The sequence below is a fragment of the Schistocerca gregaria genome, chromosome 7 (genome assembly GCF_023897955.1).
Source record: "Schistocerca gregaria isolate iqSchGreg1 chromosome 7, iqSchGreg1.2, whole genome shotgun sequence".
Taxonomy (NCBI): Eukaryota; Metazoa; Arthropoda; class Insecta; order Orthoptera; family Acrididae; genus Schistocerca; species Schistocerca gregaria.
Genome location: NC_064926.1, coordinates 85,793,358 through 85,820,130, shown reverse-complemented (window position 1 = coordinate 85,820,130; position 26,773 = coordinate 85,793,358). Strand labels below are relative to the sequence as shown.

General features: G+C 44.4%; 1 protein-coding gene across 1 annotated transcript in view; it reads right to left on the bottom strand.

Annotated features, from left to right (window-relative positions):
• Nucleotides 1-26,773, bottom strand: part of LOC126281542 (4-hydroxybenzoate polyprenyltransferase, mitochondrial) — a 107,209-nt gene that overhangs the window by 24,614 nt on the left and 55,822 nt on the right. The window contains exon 4 of the mRNA XM_049980599.1: nucleotides 1,833-2,026. Within this exon, the coding sequence (XP_049836556.1) occupies nucleotides 1,833-2,026 (194 nt within the window). The remainder of the gene's footprint in view (nucleotides 1-1,832; nucleotides 2,027-26,773) is intronic.

Here is a 26,773-nt window from a genome sequence, read left to right as displayed (position 1 = left end):
CGTTACACTACAGTGTATACTTAAATGGACAGAATTCGTGTCAGTTTAACGACTATTCTGACAAATTGTAGGATAATGGGATAAGCAAAGCATAAGTAGAAATCTATAAAACACACACACACACACACACACACACACACACACACACACACACACACACACACACACACACACTAAATAATATTCCTAAGTATAGTGTCTATTGAAAAGTTAGGACTGGAAGAGAAATGGAGGACTCAAAAAGGGTTAAAGGAAGTATTGTGAAGCGAGTGTGATGGATAAAGCAGGATATTAATTTTTCCAGGTAGTTTTGAAACAGAGTGTACATAAATTCAGGCAATGGACGAGGAAGCCTACTCATGAAGGATAAGGAGAGTGCACCCAGAGTTGACTGGATAGATATGGGCAGGCAGGCAGACCCAATGAATGCTGACCAGGGGCATCAAGAAGGGGATTTACATGTACCTTAGTGTACTAGGAATTTGTTTAAAGGGACATACCTACCAAAACAGAAGGATGTAGTGCATTTATAGTGTCTACCATTGGGTAAGGTATAAGTACTGTGCCTAAAGGAAGAGGGCAGTATTGTGACAAAAGTCACACTACTTGTAGAGAATATTCTGGTAAGTTTAAACTCTTGTTCCCACATGCAGTTTTATGTTTGTGTGAAGACACGTGTATTGAGAAGAACATCTTTATTTAACCAGGGTTCCTCCAGACTGTAATAAATAGTGAATAGATACATACTTGGAGAAAGTAGTATGCAAAGTAAGAGCAAAAAGCAACACGTGCTTGGGTAATGAACAATCAGAGTTTACGACTGGAAAGGGAATAGAGAAATCCTTGTCCTTACATAGTTTAAATTAATCCAAAGGTACATGATGTATTAAGTAATCAAGTGTTAAAAGGAAAACTCTTATAATCCTTAAGTAATGTTATATAAATACGATAATACTGTACATAATGAACATGTATAAAATATCGTGTGTTCGAGGTAAGGAGGGGGATATGAAGTGCCTTGAGAGTTTCGGAGAAAATTCTAGAGACACTCGTATTTTCACCGTCTCGAACACTTGTTATTTTAGAGATAAGGGTGGTAAAGTAGAACTATGTCTACTACCTCACAATTATGTGTGTACAGGACAGATGTGTATTGGATGGGCAATCGGTGCGAGCAGGTAGTCAACGAGCCCGCCTGAGAAGTTAAACGTACCACTGATGGAGTAAATGCATCATACTCTGGGAAATGAAAAAAACATTGTTGGTATAAACATTTGAAGGTTGTTGAAAGAAGAGACTATTATTCACTCTCTCACTTACTGCCGTACAGTCGCTACTTGTCTTGTTAAGCTTGAAAAGATTTATAAATTGTATGTATTGAAAGATGATTGTAATAAGAGCCTGTTGGTCCGGAAGGTGTTGATCTTACGAGAAAAGTTTAGTGTATGAAAACTGCTACGTGTTATGAAAATACAGTGTTAAAAGCAATCTTGAGTGTATCGAATTAGTTAAAGTATATAAAATCCCTTCAGAATAGCATCTATTCTTTGGAGAAGAAGCTGAGCAGAATACCGCCGCCTGTTATCCTGAGAGAAGATCAGCGAAGCAGCTCCAAGTAAGTTCGACAACCACAAGGGAAGTGTGAGTCTTGCACATTAGTACCACACCGCCACCCCTAATCACCACGACCACAAGAGTACTTGTAAATCATGACAGTACACAAGTGCAAGAAAAACAGATTTATTAGAAGATGAGAGCAGTAGATCTCCTTTCACATCACAAAGGAAATCAGGACGATGAGAACAAAAATGAAAGAAATATTCAGATCATACCTGGTGTGCATAAATTGTGTCATATATGATAGTCCAGCATATACCAGCACAGTACAAAGGCAAGACAACTGGCCAGGAACATGTGCCGTGCACTGCACTCCAACCCAACAAGGCACCCCAGTTAAAAGTTGCTCCCAGCACAAGCTGTGGCCAGTGTGTGATACGTTTTGCCAATGGATACATGGCAACCAAACCTGCAACATGTTATGTTTGCAAACATTAAAAAAACATGACAATAATTGTAAGACCAGAAAGTTTACTATAAAAAACTTTAGTAATTACTATTATCTATTGTTCAGCTAAACATGAGGATTCACTATCTACAACTGACCATTCTTTGTAACTGGCTACAGTTCAAACTTTTTCTGTCTTCTTTTTACTTTCCTATAATTTGTGTGTCTGTTATAGTAACATCATAATAAAATATACACCGTTCACTGGGTATAGCACTGAAAAAAACACCCTCTAGTATCTACAACTTTTATGGTGAATTCACTGCATTTGATGGCCAATGATTTCAACCTATGTGTAGTTATCTTACTGCATAATCAAGGGGTAGCATTAATTATTTTTCCAATATTTGTTTGTCTCCAGGTCAATCCTGCTTCGGGTCACTTTTTCTTTGCACTCCACATTTAATTTTCCCTACTGTGATATTTTTTATGTATTTTGGATGACAAGGTGAAAGCTTATTTGTATTATTGTTCGTAGTATAGTATTTGCTTATTATCCTGACTACTCCAGTGAATTAGATGGAATTCCCCGTCTGTTGAACAACGATGTTCTACGTTCCGTAATCCCCCCTGTTCTGACTACAGTTAAAATTTACACTCCTCTGTACAAAGAAAAAAAAAACAAGAATAAAAATTTTATTTATGTATTTACATAGATATCAAATTTCTCTTCATAAATATGTACTTGGGCAGATGTCTACCACATGTAGCGGATGCAGTGGAAATTGATAATATTTTTACTTCTCAACTACTCACCTGGCTTATTTAACTGTCCACTAGTTATATAATGAACAAAAGCTTTCAGAGACAAGGAATAAGTGAAATCATACATTAACTGGTAGAAAGCCTACTAGAACATAAAACTCTTTTCTGAAAGCCATATGCCTACAGGAAAATTATTTTCACCTCAAGTGCTGTAGCTGTCAATTCAGTCAATCCTAAATTCACTATTATTATAAACCACGAAACTATTAGGGAGTGTAAGTAATGGCAGATACGTGTAAAAATCTCAAGGTCCTTTAAGAGACTTCTGCATGATGCTCAGGTAACTTCACATAAGGTTCTTCTGCAGAATTCTTTAGTCTAAATACATTTGTGACTTTGACTGCAATGCCATAGGATTGTACTCTAGGAAAGTATGCAAATTATGCTTGCAATCTTTCATATAGGTCAATGCAAATACACTGAGTGAGATTCCTAAGTGCAAAAAGGCAGAACTGAGCTTTTTGGTTAACTTCCCCCACATGTTGTTGTCACCTCTGTCATGCAAATAGATGCCTATAAATTTCAGAGATAGAGTTTCATTTAGTGTGTATTCTTTCTCCATTGTTCTCTGCTTCTGATAGATGTACCAATATGAATCAAGGTACAAGAACAGATTGCCACTCTCACATAGAGGAGGCATTTAACAGTAGACCGGCACACTTAAAAGTAGTCCATGCTATTGGACAAAGTCTTCCCACAGACTTAGAATTAAGCTGTTTGCTATGAACTGTAAATCTTTTCTACTAATATCCTTTCCATTTGTTATACTTTTACCATCAGTAAACATTAAAACTTTCTGAGGAGTACTGTAACATCTTTGGTAAACCAATATTATAGATCAAACATTGGAGCCAGGCATGTATTGAACCTTGAGAACACTAATGTTTCCCCATTCAGAATTCAGATTTTTAACCGTGGTATCAATCCTCAATGTGGAGCCCTTGATTCTATTCTTGAGGGTATTACTCCAAATCACAAGGGGCTGTCATTAATGCCACAATGTTGTAATTTTCCTGGAAGCATTTTATGATCTACACAATGTAAGGCATTTGTAGTTCAGAGAACATGCCAACAGTGTTATAGTTTAATTTTACCAGAACTTGAGTTTGTGAGCTCATATGTGGTTCAATCCGTAGATAATACTTTATGTAAGCCAAATTGAGCAGTTAAAACTCAGTCCTGACTGCCGGCAGGAATAGTTGTCGAACTAAAAGGGTTGTTACAACAGTGTTTATTTATGAATGCGGTAAAAATTTCAATGCTCAAATGTTGCATGATGCCGTAGTGCTGGACTTGTCAGACTCTAGAATGTGTGCCGCTATCTTGCAGCATCAAAATCCTTCCCTCCTGTATGTGCTAAACATTAGTGATAGTCAGGAAGTTAGTTTCAATGTGGAGCAGGACATATCTTCAGGATTTGAGTATCACATATCACGTGATAGTACAAGGTGCACAAGGGTCAGAGCTGTAAACACTCCATGCTGGTGCCGCAATACTCACGTGTGCCACAGCTTGCGTTATCAAGTTCAAACTGTGCCTAGGTTTTCCTCCAAGTCCCTACTGATAGTAATAAATTTTATACGCAACATGGAATCCAAAATAAAAGAAAAGACTGTCAATTCCATAATGCTACATGATTTGTGTGTGAAAAACAGGATCATGCTTCAATTGTTTGTCAATCTAGTAAGCCTAATAGCACACAGCAGTGTATGGACATCAGTACTCTCTCTTCCAGTAATGCTCAGGTGAATCCAGTGGTTCCCAGCTCTAACTATGTCTACATGTTCTCCATGTTATTGGTAATTGGGCTGGAACTTTCCCAAATAGATTCAATTGCCCAGTGTATCCCTACAATGTCACAATCCACCACACATCAGTTAGTAGTTACACCAAGAGTAGTATCTGAACTTTACCTTCCACCACAGGTGACGTGGCACGTCCTGGACTCCAGCCCACTGCCTCTAACCCACAAAGTTGTGGTTGTGTAGACTCTGAAGGTGATTCTCCAGACAATGCTTAAATTGTGAATTTGTATCAATGTCAGATAGCAATGCTCCACATGGGGCCATCAACTTACAGTTACTGCGGTAAGCTCTGGGTGCGAACAGAAACTTACTTGGAGTCTGTCTGTGTGCTAAAAAAGCCAGGTGCACATGGTTTTTTGTTGTTGTTGTTGTTGCAGTCTTCAGTCTAGAGACTGGTTTGATGCAGCTCTCCATGCTACTCTATCCTGTGCAAGCTTCTTCATACCCCAGTACCTACTGCAAACTACAACCTTCAGAATCTGTTTAGTGTATTCGTCTCTTGGTCTCCCTCTACAATTATTACCCTCCACGCTGCCCTCCAATACTAAATTGGTGATCCCTTGATACCTCAGAACATGTCCTACCAAGCGATCCCTCCTTGTCAAGTTGCACCACAAATTCCTCTTCTCCCCAATCCTATTCAGTACCTTCTCATTAGTTATGTGGGCTACCCATTTAATCTTCAGCATTCTTCTGTAGCACCACATTTCAAAAGTTTCTGTTCTCTTCTTGTCTAAACTATTTATTGTTCATGTTTCACTTCCATACATGGCTACACTCCGTACAAATACTTTCAGAAAAGACTTCCTGACAAACTTATCATCTTCAGAAACACTTTCCTTGCCGTAGCCGGGCTACATTTTATATCCTCACTAATTCAACCATCATCAGTTTTTTGCTCCACAATTAGCCAAATTCATCTACTACTTTAAGAGTCTCAGTTCCTAATATAATTGCTTCAGTATCACCAGATTTAATTAGACTATATTCCATTATACTCCTTTTGTTTTTGTTGATGTTCACCTTATATCTTCTTTCAAGACACTGTCCATCCTGCTCAACTGCTCTTCCAGGTCTTTTTCTGTCTCCAGCAGAATTACAATGTCATTGGTAAACCACAAAGTTGTTTTTTAATTCTCCATGGATTTCAATTCCTACTTCAAAATTATCTTCGTTTCCTTTACTGCTTGCTCAGTATAAAAATTGAACAACATTGGGGATAGACTACAACCCTATCACTCTCCCTTCTCTACACTACTTTCATGCCCCTCGACTCTTGCAACTGCCATCTGGTTTCTGTACAAATTGTAAATAGCCTTTCGCTCCCTGCATTTGACCCCTGCCACCTTCAGAATTTGAAAGAGAATATTCCAATCAATATTGTCAAAAGCTGTCTCTAAGTATACAAATGTTAGAAATGTAGGTTTGTCTTCCCTTAATCTATCTTCTAAGATAAGTCATTGGGTCAGTATTGCATCATATGTTCCAACATTTCTATGGAATCCAAACTGATTTTCCCCGAGGTCGGCTTCTACCAGTTTTTCAATTTGTCTGTAAAGAATTTGTGTTAGTATTTTGCAGCCGTGACTTATTAAACTGATAGTGCAGTAATTTTCACACCTGTCAATACCTGCTTTGTTTGGGATTGGAATTATTATATTCTTCTTGAAGTCTGAGGCTATTTCACCTGCCTCATACATCTTGCTCGCATATGGAAGCATTTTGTCATGACTGGCTCTCAAAAGGCTATCAGTAGCTCTAATGGAATATTGACTACTCCCGGGCCCTTGTTTTGACTTAGGTCTTTCAGTGCTCTGTCAAATTCTTCACGCAGTATCATATCTCCCTTCTCATCTTCATCTATGTCCTCTTCCATAAAATTGCCCTTCCTTGTGTAGACCCTCTATAAAATGGTTCCACCTTTCTGATTTCCCTTCTTTGCTTAGGATTGGTTTTCCATTGGAGCAGAAGTGGTTCTCTTTTCTCCAAATGTCTCTTTAATTTTCCTGTAGGCAGCATCTATCTTACATCTAATGATATACACTTCTACATCCTTACATTTGTCCTCTAACCATTCCTGCTTAGTCATTTTGCACTTCCTGTCAGTTTCATTTTTTAGACGTTTGTATTTCCTTTTGCCTGCTTCATTTACTGCATTTTTATATTTTCTCCTTTCATTGATTAAATTAAATCTTTCTTTTGTTATCCAAGAATTTCTACTAGCCCTAGTCTTTTTATCTACTCAATCCTCTGCTGCCTTCAGTATTTCACCTCTCAAAGCTACACATTCTTCTACTGATTTCCTTTCCCCCGTTCTTATCAATGATTCTCTAATGCTCCCTCTGAAAATCCGTACAACCTCCGGTTCTTTCAGTTTATCCAGGTTCCATCACCTTGAATCCCTGCCGTTTTTCAGTTTCTGTAGTTTTAATCTACAGTTCATAACCAATAGATTATGGTCAGAGTCCACATCTGCCCCTTCAAATATCGTACAATTTAAAACCTGGTTCCGAAATCTGTCTTACCGTTATATTATCTATCTGAAACCTTTCAGTGTCTCCAGGCCTCTTCCATGTGTAAACCTTCTTTCATGATTCTTATACCAAGTGTTAGCAATGCTTAAGTTATATTTTGTGCAATATACTAGCAGGTGGCTTCCTTTTTCATTCCTTCACCTCCATTCCATATTCACCTACTAAAATTTTCATCTCCCTTCACTGTCTGAATTATTTCTTTAATCTCATCATACATATCTTCAATCTCTTTCATCATCCGTGGAGCTAATTGGCATATGTACTTGTACTACTGCGGTAGGTGTGGGCTTTGTCTCTTTCTTGACTACAATAATGCATTCACAATGCTGTTTGTAGTAACTACCCACACTCCTGTTTTTTATTCATTATTAAAGCTACTCCTGGATTACCCCTATTGGATTTTGTATTTATAACCCTGTATTCACCTGACCATAAGTCTTGTTCCCTCTGCCACTTAACTTCCCTAATTCCCGGTATATCTAACTTTAATCTATCAATTTCCCTTTTAAGATTTTCTAACCTACCTGCCGGATTAAGGGATCTGACATTCCCCGCTCCAATCCACAGGATCTGTTTGTTTTATAGTGTTTGAATCATTTGATTCACAGAACATTTTTGCTATGGACAATGTGCTTCAAATACCTTCTCATGTACTCCCACAGCAATTTCAGAACCAAACTGCCAAACTTTGTGACAAATATTCTGACATTTCAAGAGGGACTCGGTAAAGCTAAGGGGTTCAGCCCATATCTCCCTTAAACAGGGTGCACAGCCTGTTTCACTGAGCCCGGGCGGTCCTGCATGCCCTCAGAGATGCCATTGCAGCTCAGTTGCATAGGCTACAGGACACTGACATCTCTTGGCCACTTTTAACCATCTCAGTGGGCATCATCAGTTGTGGTGATAAAGAAAGTTATGCCTTTGTGCTGACTTCAAGGCAACAGTTAATTCGAAGACAGTTGTTGATTAGTTCCCACTCCCTTGACCCGAAGATTTGATGGACCACCTGAACAGCAGACAATAGTTTTTCAAAGTTGATCGCTGAAGCGTACCTTCAGCTGCTTCTGGATGATACTTCCAAACAATTCGTGGCTATCAGTATGCACACGGGACACTTTCAGATTCAATATCTTCTATATGGATCAGTGTCCACCCAGCTCTTGTTCCAACAGTTTCTCAAGCAGTTGGTCACGAAGGTCCAATCTTGCTCAAGCTATTTGGATGACATCATTGTGTCTGGTAGAGCTCCTGAGGAACATTTATTTCAGGTCTTGTCCTACTCTGGTCTGTGTTGCAAAGGAAGCACATGTACATTATTTGCCACTAAAGTTGAGTAATTTAGACATGTAATAAATGGACAGGCTATCCATCCCAGTCGTCGTCATTTGGAAGCCATCAGTGTCTTTCTGCACCTATGAATGTTTCTGAACTCCATGAAGTTATGGGCAAACTTACTACATCAAGTTTCTCCCGTACACGGCCCAAATTGCCGCTCCAGTCCACAGGCTTCACCGTAAAGCAGTAGAGTTGCAGTGGATTACTGAGTGTGACCATGCATTCCAGCACCTTAAACGAGGAGTTGTTCTCCCTGATCGGTGCCGTGTCCATTATGATCTGGAAAAGCCAATTTTCTTGGCAACTGATGCAAGTTCTTACGGCATAGGTCAATCCTGTCTCACCGAGTTGATGGTGTATAAGGCCCATTTGGTTCACGTCTAAGGTCCTCATGCCTACCCAATGAAACTGTTCTCAGATAGAGAAAGAGGCCTTAGCGATCATGTATGGAGTGACCATATTCTATCACTACCCACACGTTCAAACATTCTACTTAGTCACCGATCACAAGCCATTGACATCCTTGTTCAATGCAACAAAAGGGCTACCTGATCGGACAGTATCAAAGTTACAGTTATGGGCTCTCATTTTGTCCAACTATCCAGAAGACATTATATTTCAGACCACCACAAAACACGCCAATGTGCACCCCTCTCCAGGCTCCCTGCAGGACATGATGCAGCCTTCAGTTCCCCGGATGCCACATGTTTCCAAGTTGAAGATGCAGAACAGTCAGCTCCATGCATTTTCCGCTGGATGCCAAACTTATGACTCAAGAGTCACCCGACCTCACTGTGACTCCATTACGTTTGGGACGGACGGCTGTCTTCGAGATCTTTGATTTGTCATGCCAGTGCTTGCTGCTTTTTGTCATCTGTCACTTCTTGTCAAGTCACTCGGGGATTCTCCTCCTGCACACAGAGAATGGTCAGATGTATGTCATCATCCCTCAGTCTTTGCTTCATCAACAATATTGGGTTGCAGTAGGAACTAAGCAACTAGCCTGTCAGCACTGCATTTGGACTGGCATGGATCGATACATTAAACGCATGACTGGACAGTGTAGCTCCTGCACTGAGAACCAGGCACCACACAGGAAGCAATTCTTCATCTGGCTGAAAGTGTCAGTGCCATGGCAATGCACTCGCGTAAATTTTCGGAGTCCCTTCTGGAGCACCCGATGGCTTCTGCTCTCTGAAGCCTTCAGTCGATTTTCCTTCACCTTTCTAAAGTCATCAACAACGAGTGCAGCAACCATCTGGGCCATAAGGAGTGATTTCTGTGATTATTTTTTTTATGGGTTTAGGGCACAAAACTGCTACTGTCATAAGTGCCCGTTCTGTAGCTTAGGGAAGGGTAAAAAACCGAATGGGTAATCAGCAGCAATGGGAGAGAAATTCAAAAAGGTGAAAACTAAAAACAGAAGGAAATCTTAGAAAACTACCATAGAGGGGGAGGGGGGCAGTAGTTTTCCCCAAAAAAGAGCTTCAAAGGACCGATGTCATCTCAATGACACAAACTCGAGGACGCGATCAGCTGACTGCATGTCATCTGCTAAAATGGAAGATATATCACACGACAGCTGTAAACAGGTGTGTAGCAGATTAAAATAGGGGCACTGAAGTAAAAGGTCCATGGTTGAGAGCAGTGGGGACAAAGCAGGGGAGGATCACCACTTAAAATATGTCAATGGCTAAAAAGACAGTGCCCTATCTGGAGTCTAGTTAAAATTACCTCGTCCCGATGATAAGGTCGGGAGGAAGAGGTCCAAGCACAGGGAAGAGGTTTTATGTCCCATAATTTATTATCGGGAAGTGTGGACCACTGTGCATGCCATCAAAGACCAACACGATGACATAAAATGTGCTGTAGATCGGCTAAGGGAACCATACAAACAGCGGGTCGAGGAAGAAAGTGCAGCTTTGACTGCTATATTGGCTACCTCGTTTCTGCAGATACCAATGTGCCCTGGGATCCAGAGGAATGCCACAGAGACACCCCTGAAGTGGAGCAAGTGGAGGCAGAGGTGGACCAGAGGGTGAACAGGATAAAGAGCTTGATGGCTGAGGAGAGAGCTCAGCAAATCCGAGCATATAATATACTGTATCCACTTATGGCGACAGATGTATTGGACAGCCTGGAGAACAGCGTAAAGCTCCGCAGTAAAAACTGGTTGGGAATCCAAAAGCTATTAGGGGTGTCGCCAACAATACAGGCTCTCCCAACACCAAATGTAATTTATGAGCCATCAGTGTAAATAAATTTAGCATCCTCCATTTGTGAGCATAGAGCAGCAAATGACCAATGATAAACAAGAGGAGGGATACTATCTTTGGATACTATCTTTGGTCATGGAGCAGGCAGATCCGGGGGCAAAGCCAAGGTGGTGCTGTTGTCAAGAAAGTTTTAGGAAAGTGGAAGGAAAGAGAATGTAGCAGTTGATGGAAGCGCACTCCCAGTGGTAGCAGAGAGGAACGGCGGCCTGCATACCCTAAATCCAAGGAGGCATTGAAAAAAAGGGTGAGGGCTTGATGAGCAAGAATGGAAGACAGACAAACAGCTTAATGACACAGAAGGACAGCTCACCGATTGGACAACAGAGGTTCAGCAGTCTCAGCATAAAGGCTTTCTATGGGCCTGGTGTAAAAAGCTCCAGGCACTAAACGCAATCCATGGTGCTGGACAGAGTCGAGAAGCTGAAGAATAGATGGCCATGCAGAGGAGTAAACTATGCTTCCATAGTCCAATATCAAGCACACTAAGGCGCAATATATGCGGAGAAGGACCACCTGTCCGCTCCCCGGGAGGTACCATTCAGAACACGGAAGGTTTTGAAGGATTGCAGGCAGCGAGCCGAAAGATATGAAACGTGGGAGGACCAGCACAGTTTTCTGTCAAATGTAAGTTCCAAGAATTTACCGAGGTCAACAAAACCTAGATGTAGGGAAGGCGGAGGGAACTCCATACGATGCCAAAAATTTCCACAGACTGTCTTACTGGGGGAAAAGTAGAAGCAGGTTTCGAAGCTCCATGAAGGGAGGCGATCGAGACATCCTTGAGGGCATTGTTCAAGAAGCCTAGTCACTTCAGAAATGTAACAGATCGCAAAATCTTCAACTAAGCGGGAGCCCTAGACATTGGGAAGGAGACAATCCATAATCGGATTTATGGCAATGGCAAACATTACAAACACTGCGGCATCCTGTTTTCTTGGGTGAAAGTACGGGAGAGAGTAGTATTCACCTGTTCCTTAAATGTGTGCTCTGTTATAAATTCATGAACAAAAAGGAGTAGCCGGCCTCGAAAGCCCCAAGATAACAGTGTGTGGAGGATACCAGGCCTCTAACAGGCATCATGTGCTCTCTCCAGATCAAAAAATATTGTTAGCGTTTGGCATTTCCTGAGAAAATTGTTCATGAAATAAGTGGAGAGAGCAACAAGATGGTCAGCTGCAGAACAATGCTTTTGGAAACCGCACTGGGCAGGTGTTAAAAGGTGTTGGATTCCAGCCACCAGGCTAAACGGCAATTCACCATTAGCTGCAAAACCTTACACACTACTCATGAGAGGTATGGGGCAATAGCTAGAGGGGAGATGTTTGTCCTTTCCAGGTTTCGGAACAGGAATGACCATAGCTTCCTGCCATCTTCTGGGAAAGATACTGTCGGTCCAAATTCAATTACACTCCTGGAAATTGAAATAAGAACACCGTGAATTCGTTGTCCCAGGAAGGGGAAACTTTATTGACACATTCCTGGGGTCAGATACATCACATGATCACACTGACAGAACCACAGGCACAGAGACACAGGCAACAGAGCATGCACAATGTCGGCTCTAGTACAGCGTATATCCACCTTTCGCAGCAATGCAGGCTGCTATTCTCCCATGGAGACGATCGTAGAGATGCTGGATGTAGTCCTGTGGAACGGCTTGCCATGCCATTTCCACCTGGCGCCTCAGTTGGACCAGCGTACGTGCTGGACATGCAGACCGTGTGAGATGATGCTTCATCCAGTCCCAAACATGTTCAATGGGGGACAGATCCGGAGATCTTGCTGGCCAGGGTAGTTGACTTACACCTTCTAGAGCACGTTGGGTGTCACGGGATACATGCGGACATGCATTGTCCTGTTGGAACAGCAAGTTCCCTTGCTGGTCTAGGAATGGTAGAACGATGGGTTCGATGACGGTTTGGATGTACCGTGCACTATTCAGTGTCCCCTCGACGATCACCAGAGGTGTACGGCCAGTGTAGGAGATCGCTCCCCACACCATGATGCCGGGTGTTGGCCCTGTGTGCCTCGGTCGTATGCAGTCCTGATTGTGGCGCTCACCTGCACGGCGCCAAACACGCATACGACCATCATTGGCACCAAGGCAGAAGCGACTCATCGCTGAAGACGACACGTCCCCTACGGCACTGCGTAGGATCCTACGGTCTTGGCGTGCATCTGTGCGTCGCTGAGGTCCGGTCCCAGGTCTACGGGCACGTGCACCTTCCGCCGACCACTGGCGACAACATCGATGTACTGTGGAGACCTCACGCCTCACGTGTTGAGCAATTCGGCGGTACGTCCACCCGGCGTCCCGCATGCCCACTATACGCCCTCGCTCAAAGTCCGTCAACTGCACATACGGTTCACGTCCACGCTGTCGCGGCATGCTACCAGTGTTAAAGACTGCGATGGAGCTCCGTATGCCACGGCAAACTGGCTGACACTGACGGCGGCGGTGCACAAATGCTGTGCAGCTAGCACCATTTGACGGCCAACACCGCAGTTCCTGGTGTGTCCGCTGTGCCGTGCGTGTGATCATTGCTTGTACAGCCCTCTCGCAGTGTCCGGAGCAAGTATGGTGGGTCTGACACACTGGTGTCAATGTGTTCTTTTTTTCCATTTCCAGGAGTGTATAAAAGTGAAGGAAGTAACGCAGACTACGGTATGATAAATGCAGCAGCATTTGGACGTGGGTGCCATCCAGTCATGGGGTTAAAGAGCAAGAAGAGGAGAGTGCGTCTTGGAGTTCCCGCAAAGAGAAAACAGTATTATTGCTTTAGATATTTTGAGAGGAGAAAGCAAGAGGTCGCACTTCCACTGTTTGTTTCTTTGGGAGATAGGCTAGTCGGTAATTTGAAGATCCTGAAATCTAAGCAAAGTGTTGACCCAATGAGTTATAAATTACGACAGGACCACTAAGGTACCATGTGTGACAGTGAGCCCACAGATCGGGGACAAACTAGACATGGCAGATAACCATCGAATTTGATTCCACATTACTGATGAGGGAGTGAAGTTGTTAAAAGAGCTGGTAAAGAAGTCCCAGCTTGCCTTCTTGGTATTGCAGATGATGCGACGGCACCACTGGGTTGTTATCGGTAATCACCGTATGTGGAAGTCCCTCAATTGCAAAAATCTTAGACAGGGCTGAAATAGTGGCTACTGCAGATGTGGGAAGACACTGCACCATGTAGCAAAAACTTTAAATAGGCGTCCACTGCAATGAGACAATACTGATGTAGGAACAGCTCAGTAAAATCAACATGCAGATACTCCCACAGGCAATGCAGCATCTGCCAGGGAGAAAAAGATGCCTGCAGGACCAGCTATTGCTGAACACAATGACTGCAAGCAGTGATAAGCCGCATAATGTCCCCATCTCTGCACAGCTAATATATACCCCAGTGGCCAAAGCTTCGTTGCAACAGGTCCCTCAATGACCAATATGCAGAAGCCACAGTATATTATGATTCAAGGAAAAGAGAATCACAACCCGGGGAGCAGTGTCCTCCACAGTTAACTAAAGAACCTCATCAAACACAGAAAGGAGGTGCTGGAGAGATAAGTAATTATGCAAGCAATCCAAGGCACAGCGCGGGTTTTTTTCAGCCAACTCAGATGCACAAGAAGAGACCCGACTAAGTACACGATCAATAGCGATGGCCAATGCTGTCCTGGCACTAGTGCACAAATACTGTGTTCTGATTCTCAGTATCTAAATAGAAAGAAAAGTAACTTGTCATGATCAAAGGCCGGGTCTGGCCCAATCAGAAGGTGAGATAAGGCATCAGCATTGGTGTGCTGCACCGTCGGCTGGTAATGGATCTGATAACGATGATAGTAGTAGACAAGGAGAGCAAACTGCTGCAAACGATGCGATGTCTTCTCCGGCACCGAAGCTGAAGGGCTAAAAAGAGGAACCAATGGCTTGTGACTGTGATTAAATGGAACTTAGAACTGTACAAGAAAACCTGAATTTCTTGAGGATGAACACAATCTCTAAAGCCTCTTCTCCAATCTGAAAAATACTACTGCTCAGTGGGAATTAAAGTCTTAGAAGCATATGCAATGGGTTGTTCAGACCAGTCCGTGTATTTGTGCACCAACACTGCACCAAGTTGAAGCTGACTCACCTGAAAAGTTGCTCGACACGGGGCCGATTGAAGCTTAGATTTAAGTAAAACAAACTCTCGGTCACAAGTTGGGCACCAGAAAAAAAGGCACATTTTTAAGCAAAAGTGCATGCAGTGGCTTAGCAACAGTTGATGCGCCCGGTAGAAACTTATGGTAGTACGCAACTTTACCTAGAAATGCCTACAGTTCCTTAACGGATGTTGACCACAGCAAAATCACAATTGCATCAACATGGTGGCGCAAGGCTTGACCCCTGAGCGAGAAACCTCAAACCCTACGTACTCAACAGATTTGGCAAGAGTGCACTTTAGACCCCACAGACAACAAAAGAAAAAAAATCGAGGACTGCTAAGGCGGTCATTGATGGAAGAACCCAAAACGATATCATCGAGGTAACTGATGCAGCCAGGTACAGAGGGTGTCAGGTGTTCCAAGAAATGCTGAAAAATTGAGGGTGCACTGGTGGCACCAAAACGCAAGTGTGGATATTGGTATAAGTGAAAAGGTGTATTGACAATGAGAAGGCACCTAGCAGCCTCATCCAAGGGGAACTGGATGTACGCTTCCGACAAATCAATCTTGGGAAAGTAGTGGCCGCCTGACAATTCTGCAAGCAACTTGTCATGGCAGGGTAAAGGGTATGTATCTATCATGGACTGTGCATTAAGCATGACATCAGCATCTTAACAATGACCAGTGGTGTAGTCCATTCATTAGAAGGTCTAATTTGGCTTTGACAGTCATTCAATTCAGCAGACACCCATCACGCCTGGGGGGGCGGGGAAGAAGAAGAAGAAGAAGAAGAAGAAGAAGAAGAAGAAGGAAAAAAAAAAGGGAGGACAGGCGGACTCTTTCATGGTAATGTGGGCCTGAAAAGCGGCAGCACGACATAGCCCCAGGGAAAACAGTCAAAGATTCGGGGCAGAGGGATTCCAGTTGCTGACACAGAAGTTGATCTGACACTAAATTTATTTCATCGGCAATAGAGAAACCAAAAGTGTTAAGTACATCTAACCTGAACAGGTCTGTGATATGGGAATGATCTACAAAACGGAAGGTGAGAGGGCAAACAAGAGATTTGTACGAGACAGGATCAGAGAACAGACCTAGGATCAGAATCTAGCTGTTTAACATAGCTAACCTACTTCTGTGAAATCGGTGCGTGAGGAGGGAAACCCAAGTTCACACATGTTTGTGTGTTTACTAGGCACTGCAGCTCCTGTATCTACTTGCATTTTCATTTTCAGCAGTTTATTAAACATGTAAAAATCAGTAAACAATTTGTTCGGGTAGTCAGTCATTGCAGAGATACAGTTTACGTCCACTGGTACTAGTGTGTCCTCCACATTTGAAGAGGAGTTAGACACTGATGTGATGTGGCCTTTCTTTCAATACCTATTGCAAACCACCCAACACTTAGGGCACACTTGTTGGAAGAAGCAGTATGAGCAAGACGGAAGGGGTCGAAGCAGCCACTGCTGTCATGCGTCCTGTTGTTGCTGTGGCTGCAACCAATGCTGCCCCATACGACACTGAGTTGAAAGTTGCACCACCACAGCAGCTCCCCCATCACCCTGAACACTTGCAGCATGGCTAACAGGAGTTGATTGAGCAACTTCCGAACCTTCTCCCATGCAGCAATCTGACTGCCTGCAGCTCATAACACTTCAAAGGACTCGCTATAATGAGCACATCTGTAAGCATTGGATTCTCACACGGAATCCTTTTTTGCAGACTTCCCTGTCCAGGGCCAGATGAATAAAAACATCATGCACCATGTGATCAGTGCAGGATTCGTGATGGGTACTAGTTACAAATTCACGACAACCGCCCAACCTGTGTAATTTTGTAACCCAAATTTTGTAAGATTGGTTTGGGCATTTCTGACAATGTTAAAATTCTACACACATTGCAATGACATGCAGTCTTCTGCTGTAGGTTGACAGAAGCTTCCATATTTTGTCAAATGATAAGCTGGCTGGTGTTGGTAAGGGCACAACAACAATACATGCGTGGTGAAAGCCAGGAAAGAAAGCAAAAAAGCCTTACTACACAAGTTCGCATCACCCATCTGAAAAACCTGGAAATGTTTGTGTAATTGTGTCTTGTACGAGCTCCAATCTTCAGCCAATTCATCATATACTGGAAAATGCGATGCTTGCACTGACGGGAGAGTAACCTGCTGCGAACATGCACATGCCACTTGATTGAGAGTGGTGGCCAGAGTCTACTGTTGTTCCACAAAATCTTGCTGCTAGGCAATGACACACTGGAGGATTTCTTCCACTGAGACGTTTGTCAGGTGACTTAGCACTGACACTAAAACACAGAGAAATGTAACCCTCATGCATCTCCATGTCTGTTATAGCAAGAACAAACATGATTTATGGAATGTAATATTTTACAGAAAAATGCTTTATTTTAAGATACAGGTTGTGCATAGCACTGAACACACTGACTGGACAACAATAATACACCAAAAAGGATAGACCAAGCTCTCGTTTGCTATCACTTAATTAATGCCGTTCCTTTGGCGGCTCACCCGAGTGCACCAGGGGGATGACCCACGTGGCCTCTATAAACAGGCCTCAGAACTGTGTGGGGACACGTGCTCTGAAACTGTGCAGATCACAAGGGAAAGCACGTCAAAAACTCAACCTTTGAAAGACCTTCGATAACTATGTTTAAGATTATGTTTGTTCGCAATGATGTATGGTTCCTTAAGCTCATTACAATTTGTATCTAAAATTGTATTTTGCTGTATCCCTCCTCTCTTCTGAGTTAATCTACCAGAATTGAACATACTTTTTTATTTGACCTTCATTGAACCTTGTCATGACTTTGAATACTGTATCATTTTATATGTAAATTTTGTTGCACTTTTCATTTCTTAAATCAAACACCAGAATTCCCATTAAAAAACCATTTTAGCTCCAAGTCACCCTTAAAATCACTTTCAAGGTCGTGGCCATTAGTAGCAATTCGTGACCCTCTTTGTCACTTACAACCTTTGTCTACGACATTTTGCTGTATCTCTTCTCTGTCCCGAGTTATTCCCCATTATGGGTGAAAATGGTCCACACTGTACATCAGAATTTAATTAGAAGGAGATAATACAATCAATCAAGAAGCCAAAGCTTCTGCAATCTATAGAGATTGCCAATACTTTTCATATTGACTGTTCATTTTATGCTTGTGACTACCGGTGACCAGTTTGCCAGTCGTAAACCATGTCTGTAGGAAGACGACATTTAGCTGACTTCTAGTATCATATGATAATATTTTGAAATCTGTTCTCATTGTGAGACCCGAGGCTGAAAAATAAATGAATATGTTTTGCAGCATAGGTACTTCTTCCAAGTCTAGCAGTACCACAACGCAAGCCAGGTCCATGCCAGACAAGGAGACAACTGGACATTGCCAGTAGCAGCCACGAGTTCGAGTCTGGGTTGGGTCAGTGTCTGCCAGCACCGAGTTCCTTGCGGGACTTGGCCCCTCAGCACTAGCTGCCATCAGACTCCTGCTGGAGAGCAGCACTCAACACATGCCACCACAACAAGCGCGTGTAGGACTGAGTCACAAGAAGAGGCTGTCCTGCAAGAACGGGACCGACGACGACTGAAGAGAATCGTTCAAAGTGGCAGAAGTGGGACCCTTCCGCAAGTTGCTGCAGATTTCAATACAGGGACATCAACAAGTGTCAGTGTGCAAACCATTCAATGAAACATGATTGATACGGGCTTTCGGAGCTGAAGGTCCACTCGTGTACCCTCGATGACTGCACAAAACAAAGCTTTTCATCTCACCTTGGCCCGTCAACACCAACATTGGATTGTTGGTGACTGGAAACATGTTGTGTGGACAGATGAGTCTCATTTTAAATTGTATAGAGTGGATAGATATGTACGGGTATGGAGACAACCTCATGAATCAATGGCCCCTGCATGTCAGCAGGTGACTGTTCGAGCTGGTGGAGGCTCTGTAATGGTGTAGGATGTGTGCAGTTGGAGTGTTATGGAATCCCTGATACGTCTAGATACAATTCTGACAGGTGACATGTATGTAGGCATCCTCTCTAACACCTGCATCTATTCTTGTCCATTGAGCTTACCGATGGAGTTAGATACTTCCAGCAGGACAATGCAACACCCCACATGGTCAGAATTTCTACAGAGTGGCTCTGGGAACACTCTTCAGAGTTTAAACTCATCTGTTGGCCACCAAAGTCCTCAGACATAGATGTTACTGAGCATATCTGAGATGCCTTGCAATGTGCTGTTCAGAAGAGATCTCCAGCCCCTCGTGCTATTACAGATTTATGGACAGCCCTGCATGATTCATGATGTCAGTTCTGTCCAGCACTACTTCAGACATTAGTCGAGTCCAGGCCACATCGTGCTGCGACACTTCTGTGTGCTTGCAGGGGCCCTACACATTATAAGGCAGGTGTACCAGTTTCTTTGGCTCTTCAGTGATCAGGGCCATTCAACCGAACACCAGCATGAAATCTTTGTGTCTTAAGCATCATACCAGCAAGAAATCTGTGTGTCTTAAGCATCATACATCATTTTTCTCCTATGCCGATGCTGGATCAGCAGCCAATTTCGGTCGGGCATCCATTGGTGAATAGATGAATACTGAAATTTGGAATACTAGAAACAATAACTGATCAATGGATGAACTTCATGTCAGGCTTGATGAAGGAATTGCATCAGTTAAAGGAGTTAAGAACTATATAGCAGAGGCACTACGAATGTAGTGTGTGGAAATATAGTTGGGAATGTGGGTCTCACAGGGAGCGTGCAAGGGATAAGTCCCTGCAGTCACATTGTCCTCTGTGCCCTCGGTGGCCAAGATGGATAGAGCGTCTGCCATGTAAGTGGGAGTTTCCAGCTTCTAGTTCCGGTCGGGGCACACATTTTCAACTGTCCCTGTTGATGTATATCAAAGCCTGTCAGCAGCAAATGGTCTTTCTTTAATTATCATTTCGAGTTAACAACTTGTCCATTTCATCGTCAAGCAAATGGAAGGACAGAATGGATTCATCAGAAGATTAAGGAGATGCTTGGTTATTATATGAATGCCGGCCACTCTGATTGCGATACTTATTTATCTTTTATGGTAAGTGCATATAATTAAAAAAAAAAAACACGCACCAGTACAGGTTGTGACCATTTGAAGTGGTGTATGGTTAGAAGATACCATCAACATTCGACATTATTAGGCAGACAGGAAGGAGGAGTGGAGAATCAGTCACAGAGCTTGCAAAAACAGTGAGAGAGGTTTGGAAGAAGGTTTGGCAAACAAACACCGAGGCACTGTAGAAGCAAGAGGCAATGAAGTGTTTAGGAATGTTGCATCAGAATAAAGTCACCCAGTGGGTGATGTAAGTCTGTATTGCCTGAAAAGGAAGAGAAAAATGTTTGTGGCATGGTACCAGGGCTTATACAAATGACAAACCATGTCACCAGTGAATGTGAAGCTACAGCTGCCAAAGAGTCCCACAGTTTTACATGCTGAATGTCTACAACTGCTAAAGGGTGTGCCAGAAGAATTCCAGGTGGCATACTAACAGAAGCAAGGAAGGAAAGAAGGAGAAGAAGTGGAAGAATGAGCAATGAGGGAAGGAGGTTTTTTTTAACCTCATGCACAGTATACATTAAGGCCGCAGAAGGAATCGATGTGTTGTGTGTTTTTGGTTATTTTCTTTTTTTATGTTGTATAAGTTGATGGAGTAATCTAAATACATAAGGCTACGGAGTACCTTTAATGTTATGATACTGGTAGACGGCAGGCTTCTGGGAGATGGGGAGGGTGATGATGGCACCTGCCCTTTGGTGGTGGTGTGGAGATGGCAAGGGAAGAAGAATGTTAATTTTTGGTAGTGGTGTACCCTCGTGAGGTGGAGTGGAAGCACTGCAAGATCACCTGGACAGAGGCAGCAGGATGAGGAGCCACAGACTGTCATTAAGCTTAGTGTTCATCCTATGGAAGCTGTGGAACAAGATAAATAGGTTGAAGATGGCATTTTCAGGTTTGCAGCAGTTAGAAAGTATTAAAAAACCTAAGAACTTGCTCGGGGCATATGCACAATGGGAAGTTAGATACAGGAAATGATATGAGTAATGCTGCACGCAAAGGGTAAATAGGCGATGGGCAGACACTGGATGTAGATCACTGAAGACTATATTTGGGACAACAAACATGAGTGATGTAAGCGGGTTAAACAAACAGTGGACGACGCAAGGAAACTCACGACGCAAGGAAACTCACGACGCAAGGAAACTCACGACGCAAGGAAACTCACGACGCAAGGAAACTCACGACGCAAGGAAACTCACGACGCAAGGAAACTCACGACGCAAGGAAACTCACGACGCAAGGAAACTCACGACGCAAGGAAACTCACGACGCAAGGAAACTCACGACGCAAGGAAACTCACGACGCAAGGAAACTCACGACGCAAGGAAACTCACGACGCAAGGAAACTCACGACGCAAGGAAACTCACGATGCAAGGAAACTCACGATGCAAGGAAACTCACAAAAGTGAACATGGCTACTACGGAGTGGAATTCAATATTGATTTTGAGTCTGGAAAGCAGTGTGTTGAACAACACACACATGCTTTGGCAGTATACTAGGAAAGTAATGGATTATGCCAGAGCATCAACCAATACTCTAAACCAGGATTTAGGAGCAGTTCAAGCATGGGTGCTAACACTGGATGCTAGAATGATGCTGGCAAGAAAGGTGCAGTCAATAGGGAATAGTATCTGTGACACAGCTGTGGAATTGACAAAACCTGCAGAAAGCTGTTCATCAGGCACTGCTTGGGGAATTAAGCCCAGTCTTGTTGTTTGTTGGTTGGCTTGTTTAAAAGAGGGGGGGGGGGGGGGGGGAAGGGAGGGGGGGCAAAATGCTAGGTCATCAGTCCACCGTTCTGATTTAAATAATTCCACAAGGGTGGGAGTAAAATAACTGAGACATACAAAACACGGCTGGAAGAAAGGAGAAAACCACAAGAATGACATACCCTACAAGCACTAGGGTGGAGGACACAGAGGGACAAAGGCCATGCACCAAAACTTAGATCAAATGATAAAACCCACCGTCATGAATAAAACGTAAAACTAAAGCTGCTGTTGAGTCATTGTTGCCCAACACTGAAGGTAGGGTGCTGGGAAAGTTAAAAGTCCGCCGCAGAATGGCGAAAAGTGGGCAGTCCAGCAAGACATGGACAACCGTCATTTGTGAGCCACAGCAACACCGAGGTGGGTCCTCGCAATTGAGGAGGTAACCATATGTTAGCCTCATATGGCCAATGCAGAGCCGGCAGGGGACAACTGATTCCCTGCGAGAGACCACATGGAAGACTTCCACACATTCGTAGTCTCCTTAATGACACGCAGTGTGTTGTGTGTACTGTTACGTTGTTCCATCTCCCAAAGTCGAAAAACCCTGCGGCATAAGGCAGAACACAGGTCAGTTTCAGAGTTTCCGCTTAACCAGCCTGTCGGCAAGTTCAATGCCTGGGATTCCGATGTGTCCTAAGGTCCACACAAACACCACTGAACGACGGGATCGTTCCAGGGCATAGACGGACTGCTGAATGGACGATACCAAAGGATGGTGAGGGTAGCACTGGTCGATAGCTTGTAGGCTGCTCAAGGAGTCAGTACACAGGAGAAATGACTCACCAGGGCATGAGTGGATGTGCTCAAGAGCACGAGATATGGCCTCCAGCTCCGCAGTGAAAACACAGCAGCCATCTGGCAACGAGTGCTGTTCAATATGTCCTCCACGAACATACAAAAAGCCTACGTGACCATCAGCCATCGAGCCATCGGTGTAAACCACCTCTTGGCCCCGATACACGTCAAGAATCAAGAGAAAGTGACACCAGACAGCTGAAGGGTTAAGAGAGTCCTTAGGGCCATGTGAAAGGTTCAGAAGAATCAGCAGCCTAGGTGTACACTATGAAGGTGTAAGAAAATGGACCTCGAGAAAAGGTGGTAACGGGAAGGACTCTAGTTCACACAGAAGGGACCAGACGTGAACCACAATTTTAAGCCCTGGCCTGGGCCACTGATGCGGGAAATGAACCGCTGTAGTTGGGAAAAGGAGACGGTAATTTGGATGTGCAGGAGAGTTACGAACATGTGCAATGTAACTGGTGAGCAGTTGTGTATGGCTAACCTTCAATGGAGGCACTTTGGTCTACCAGAACATCGGTCACCAGACTCGTTCTAAAAGCTCCCATCGCTAGGGTAATGCCACAGTGGTGCACTGGGTGTAGTAAATGCAAAACACAGAGTGTTGCCGAACCATAAACCAGACTCCCATAGTCAAGGCGGGATTGAACCGGGGCTTCTGTAGAGCTGCAGCAGCGTAGAGTGATCTGCACCCCAACAGAGGGCATTGAGATGCTGCCAGAACTTCTGCTTATGCTGACAAAGCTGAGTAGCCAAGTAAATCAGGCGGCGAAAACCAGTCCTAAGAATTGGTATATCTCCACTACAGTGAGTGGATAGTCATTAAGGTACAATTCTGGAACTGGATGAATGATGCGACGTCAACAGAAATGCACGACACATTACTTCGCAGCTGAAAACTGGAAGCTGTGGGCTAGAACCCATGACTGTGCCTTGTGAATGGCTCCCTGTAGGCACTGCTCAGCATTACCAGTACTGGAGGAGCGGTATGAAATGCAGAAGTCATCCACATACAGAGAAGGTGAGATCGATGGCCCTACAGCTGCTGTTAGACCGTTAATAGCCACTAAAAATAGAGACACACTCAATACGGAGCTCTGCTGAATGCTTCTCCTGAATACAGGGAAGTATGGGAGGCACCGACTTGGACATGGAAAGTACAGAGTGACAGGAAGTTTTGGATAAAAATCTCATACAATGTGGCAACGATATGGTGTTGCCATGTCATGTCGTATGCTTTATGCAATCAAAAAAGACAGTAACCAAATGTTGGCATCTGGAATTGGCTGTACGAATGGTAGACTCGAGGGAGCCAAGATTATCAGCAGTAGAGCGACCCTGGCGGAAGCCACCCTGACATGCAGCCATTAGGCCACGTGACTCTAGGACCCGACCCAACCCAACTGCCAACACGCCATACATTCCAGCAGCTTATAAAGAAAGTTGGTGAAGCTGATGGGCTGATAGCTACCCACATGAAGTGGGGGTTTTACTGGCTTCGAGCACTGGAATGATGGTGCTCTGTCATCATTGCGATGGAAAGATACCATTGCATCAGATCCAGTTGAAGATGACAAGGATATGTCGCTTCTAGTCAGATGAGAGATGTTTAATCATCTGACTGTGGATGCGATCTGGTCCAGGAGCTGTCTCGGGGCAATGTGCAAGGGCGCTGAGGAGCTGCCACTCTGTAAATGGGGCATTATAGGGTACACTATGGCAAGTAGTGAACAAGAGGACTTTCCTTTCCATTCGCTGTTTGAGGGTGCGCAAGGCTGCAGGGTAGTTCGACGCAGAGGCTCAAGCATAGTGCTCAGCAAGGTGCTCGGCAATCGCGTTGCGTCGGTTGATAACACGCCATTGATGTTAATGGCAGGGACACCTGTTGGGGTGTGGTACCCAAGAAGATGTCTGATCTTTGTCCAGACTCGGGAAAGTGATGTATGGCACCCAATGGTCGACATGTACCTCTCCCAACACTCCTGTTTCCGTCGTTTGATAAGCTGGCGAACGAGGGGACAGAGCAGCTTAAAGGGCGTTAGGTGCTCTAGGGAAGGGTGCCACTTATATTGCTGTAGAGTTCGCTGACACTCCTAAATTGCCTCAGCACCTTCCAGCGACAGTCTCTCGCCAGGGGCACCCAAAAGGACGAGAAATCGAGTTTTCCACTGGAGAAACGATCATTGTAGTGACCTGCTCATCGACAACATCGATGGTATCATGTGATGGCAGTCTATGCCTCAGGGTCACCTGCTGCCACCAGATGAGTACATGTGCGATCAACATCCTTTGTGCCTATGGGGTCCAGTGAGATCTAGGTCCTCAGTGGTCACCAGAATCTCCACCTCATCCTCAGACATCGAGCTTGTAGGCAGTGGTGGTGTGGGTGCCACCGCAGTGCCTTGGTTCTTGGGGGTATTTTTCTTTTAGGTTTATATTGCTGCTCCCTAGGTTTGTCCAGCTGGGAGGACTTCACTGATTCAGTCTCAGGCACTGAGGAGGACCGTGAAGCCCTAATACCAACTACCTGTGGTTGCTTCAGCCCCTGGCGGGTGTCAGCTTTGCCACTGATAGGAACCTGGGAAGGATCCCTTCCTGGGATCCCTTCCTGGCAAGAGGAGCCGAGGAAGACCTACACTTCTCCGGCTGAGAAGTGGAGACTGATGTCCCCGAAGGTTGGGGGGTGAGGGGGAGGAGGGAGGATGTTGCTCTTTAAGTAGGTTGTGCAGGAGCGACAGGGAGGGAAGTGTGTCCCCCGCCCCCCCCTCCTCCAGCGTCAAGGGGGCAGGAGTAGTCTGACAGCTCTGAGAGCCAACTATACGCGGCGGAACGGAAGATGGTAGAACTGTTCTCTTAGCAGTGGTGTAAGTCAACGTCATATGCACAGTATGTAGCCTCTCATATTCTCTTAGCCTCAGTGTAGGTCAGTCGCTCCAGGGTTTTGTTTTCCATTATTTATTTTTTTTTTATTTCTGGAGAATCCTGCAGTCTGACAAGCAAGGCGAATGGTTCTCTCTCTAGTTGACACAGATGGGAGGTGGGGCACAGGGACTACTCGGATGTGAAGATGTCCACAATCCTGACAGGCGATGCTGGAAGTACAGCGAGAAGACATATGGCCGAACTTTCAGCACTTTAAGCACTGCATCGGGTGGAGGGATATATGGCTTTATGTCACAGTGGTACAGCATCACCTTGACCTTCACAGGTAATGTGCCACCTTCGAAGACCAAGATGAAGGCACTGGTGGCAACCTGACTATCCCTTGGAGCCCAGTGGATGCGCCGGATGAAATGAGACACCTCGCAGCTCTAAATTGGTGTGCAGCTCATTGTCAGATGGAAAAAGAAAGTTCCTGTGAAATATGATACCCTGGACCATATTTAAGCACTTATGGGACGTGATGGAAACAGTAACATCCCCTAGCTTGACACTGGGGAGTAGTGCCCATGACTGGGCAAAGGATGCTGTTTTGATCCAGACCAACCCTGACTGCATCTTTGTCAAGCCCTCCAACCGCCCAAACCTGTTCCTCTAAATGTTCCACAAAAAACTGAGATTTCATTGACAAGGAAGATTCCCCATCAACTCTCGTACATAGAAGATACCGGGGTGAATAAGCTTCGCTGCCATCCTTAGCCTGGCTTTCCTCCCATGGTGTGGCCGTGAAGGGGGCAGGGGGCAGGGGGCTTTCAATTTGCGGTCAAATTTTTTAGCATTGAAGTTAGAACTTGACCGCTTAGAGATGGCTGGTGTTTGATCACCAGCAAGAGATGACATACGACACTTTATGGCGTGTCATCCACCCTGGTGCCACCCACTCCAACCAGGGGCCCTCCCCACAGGCGCCACCCAGCTGCAACAAAGGCCACCTGGGAGGATGGCCATTGACGGTAGTCCCAATGTCCAAGGGAGATGGGAATCTACTCCTTGGCATACATGAGGAGTTAACAGTGCAGGCATCAGCAGAGTGATCCATGTGTGGTCAGGGGACTACAACCAACAGGGTACAATGCGGCCCCACCACAACAGACTGGCTACCGTGGTGGATATCAGGCACAAACGAAGTAAAAAGTCCATTATCGTCAACAGTGCAGAAAGTGATACTGCATAGAGGATGGAGGAAAATGCACCCAGGATA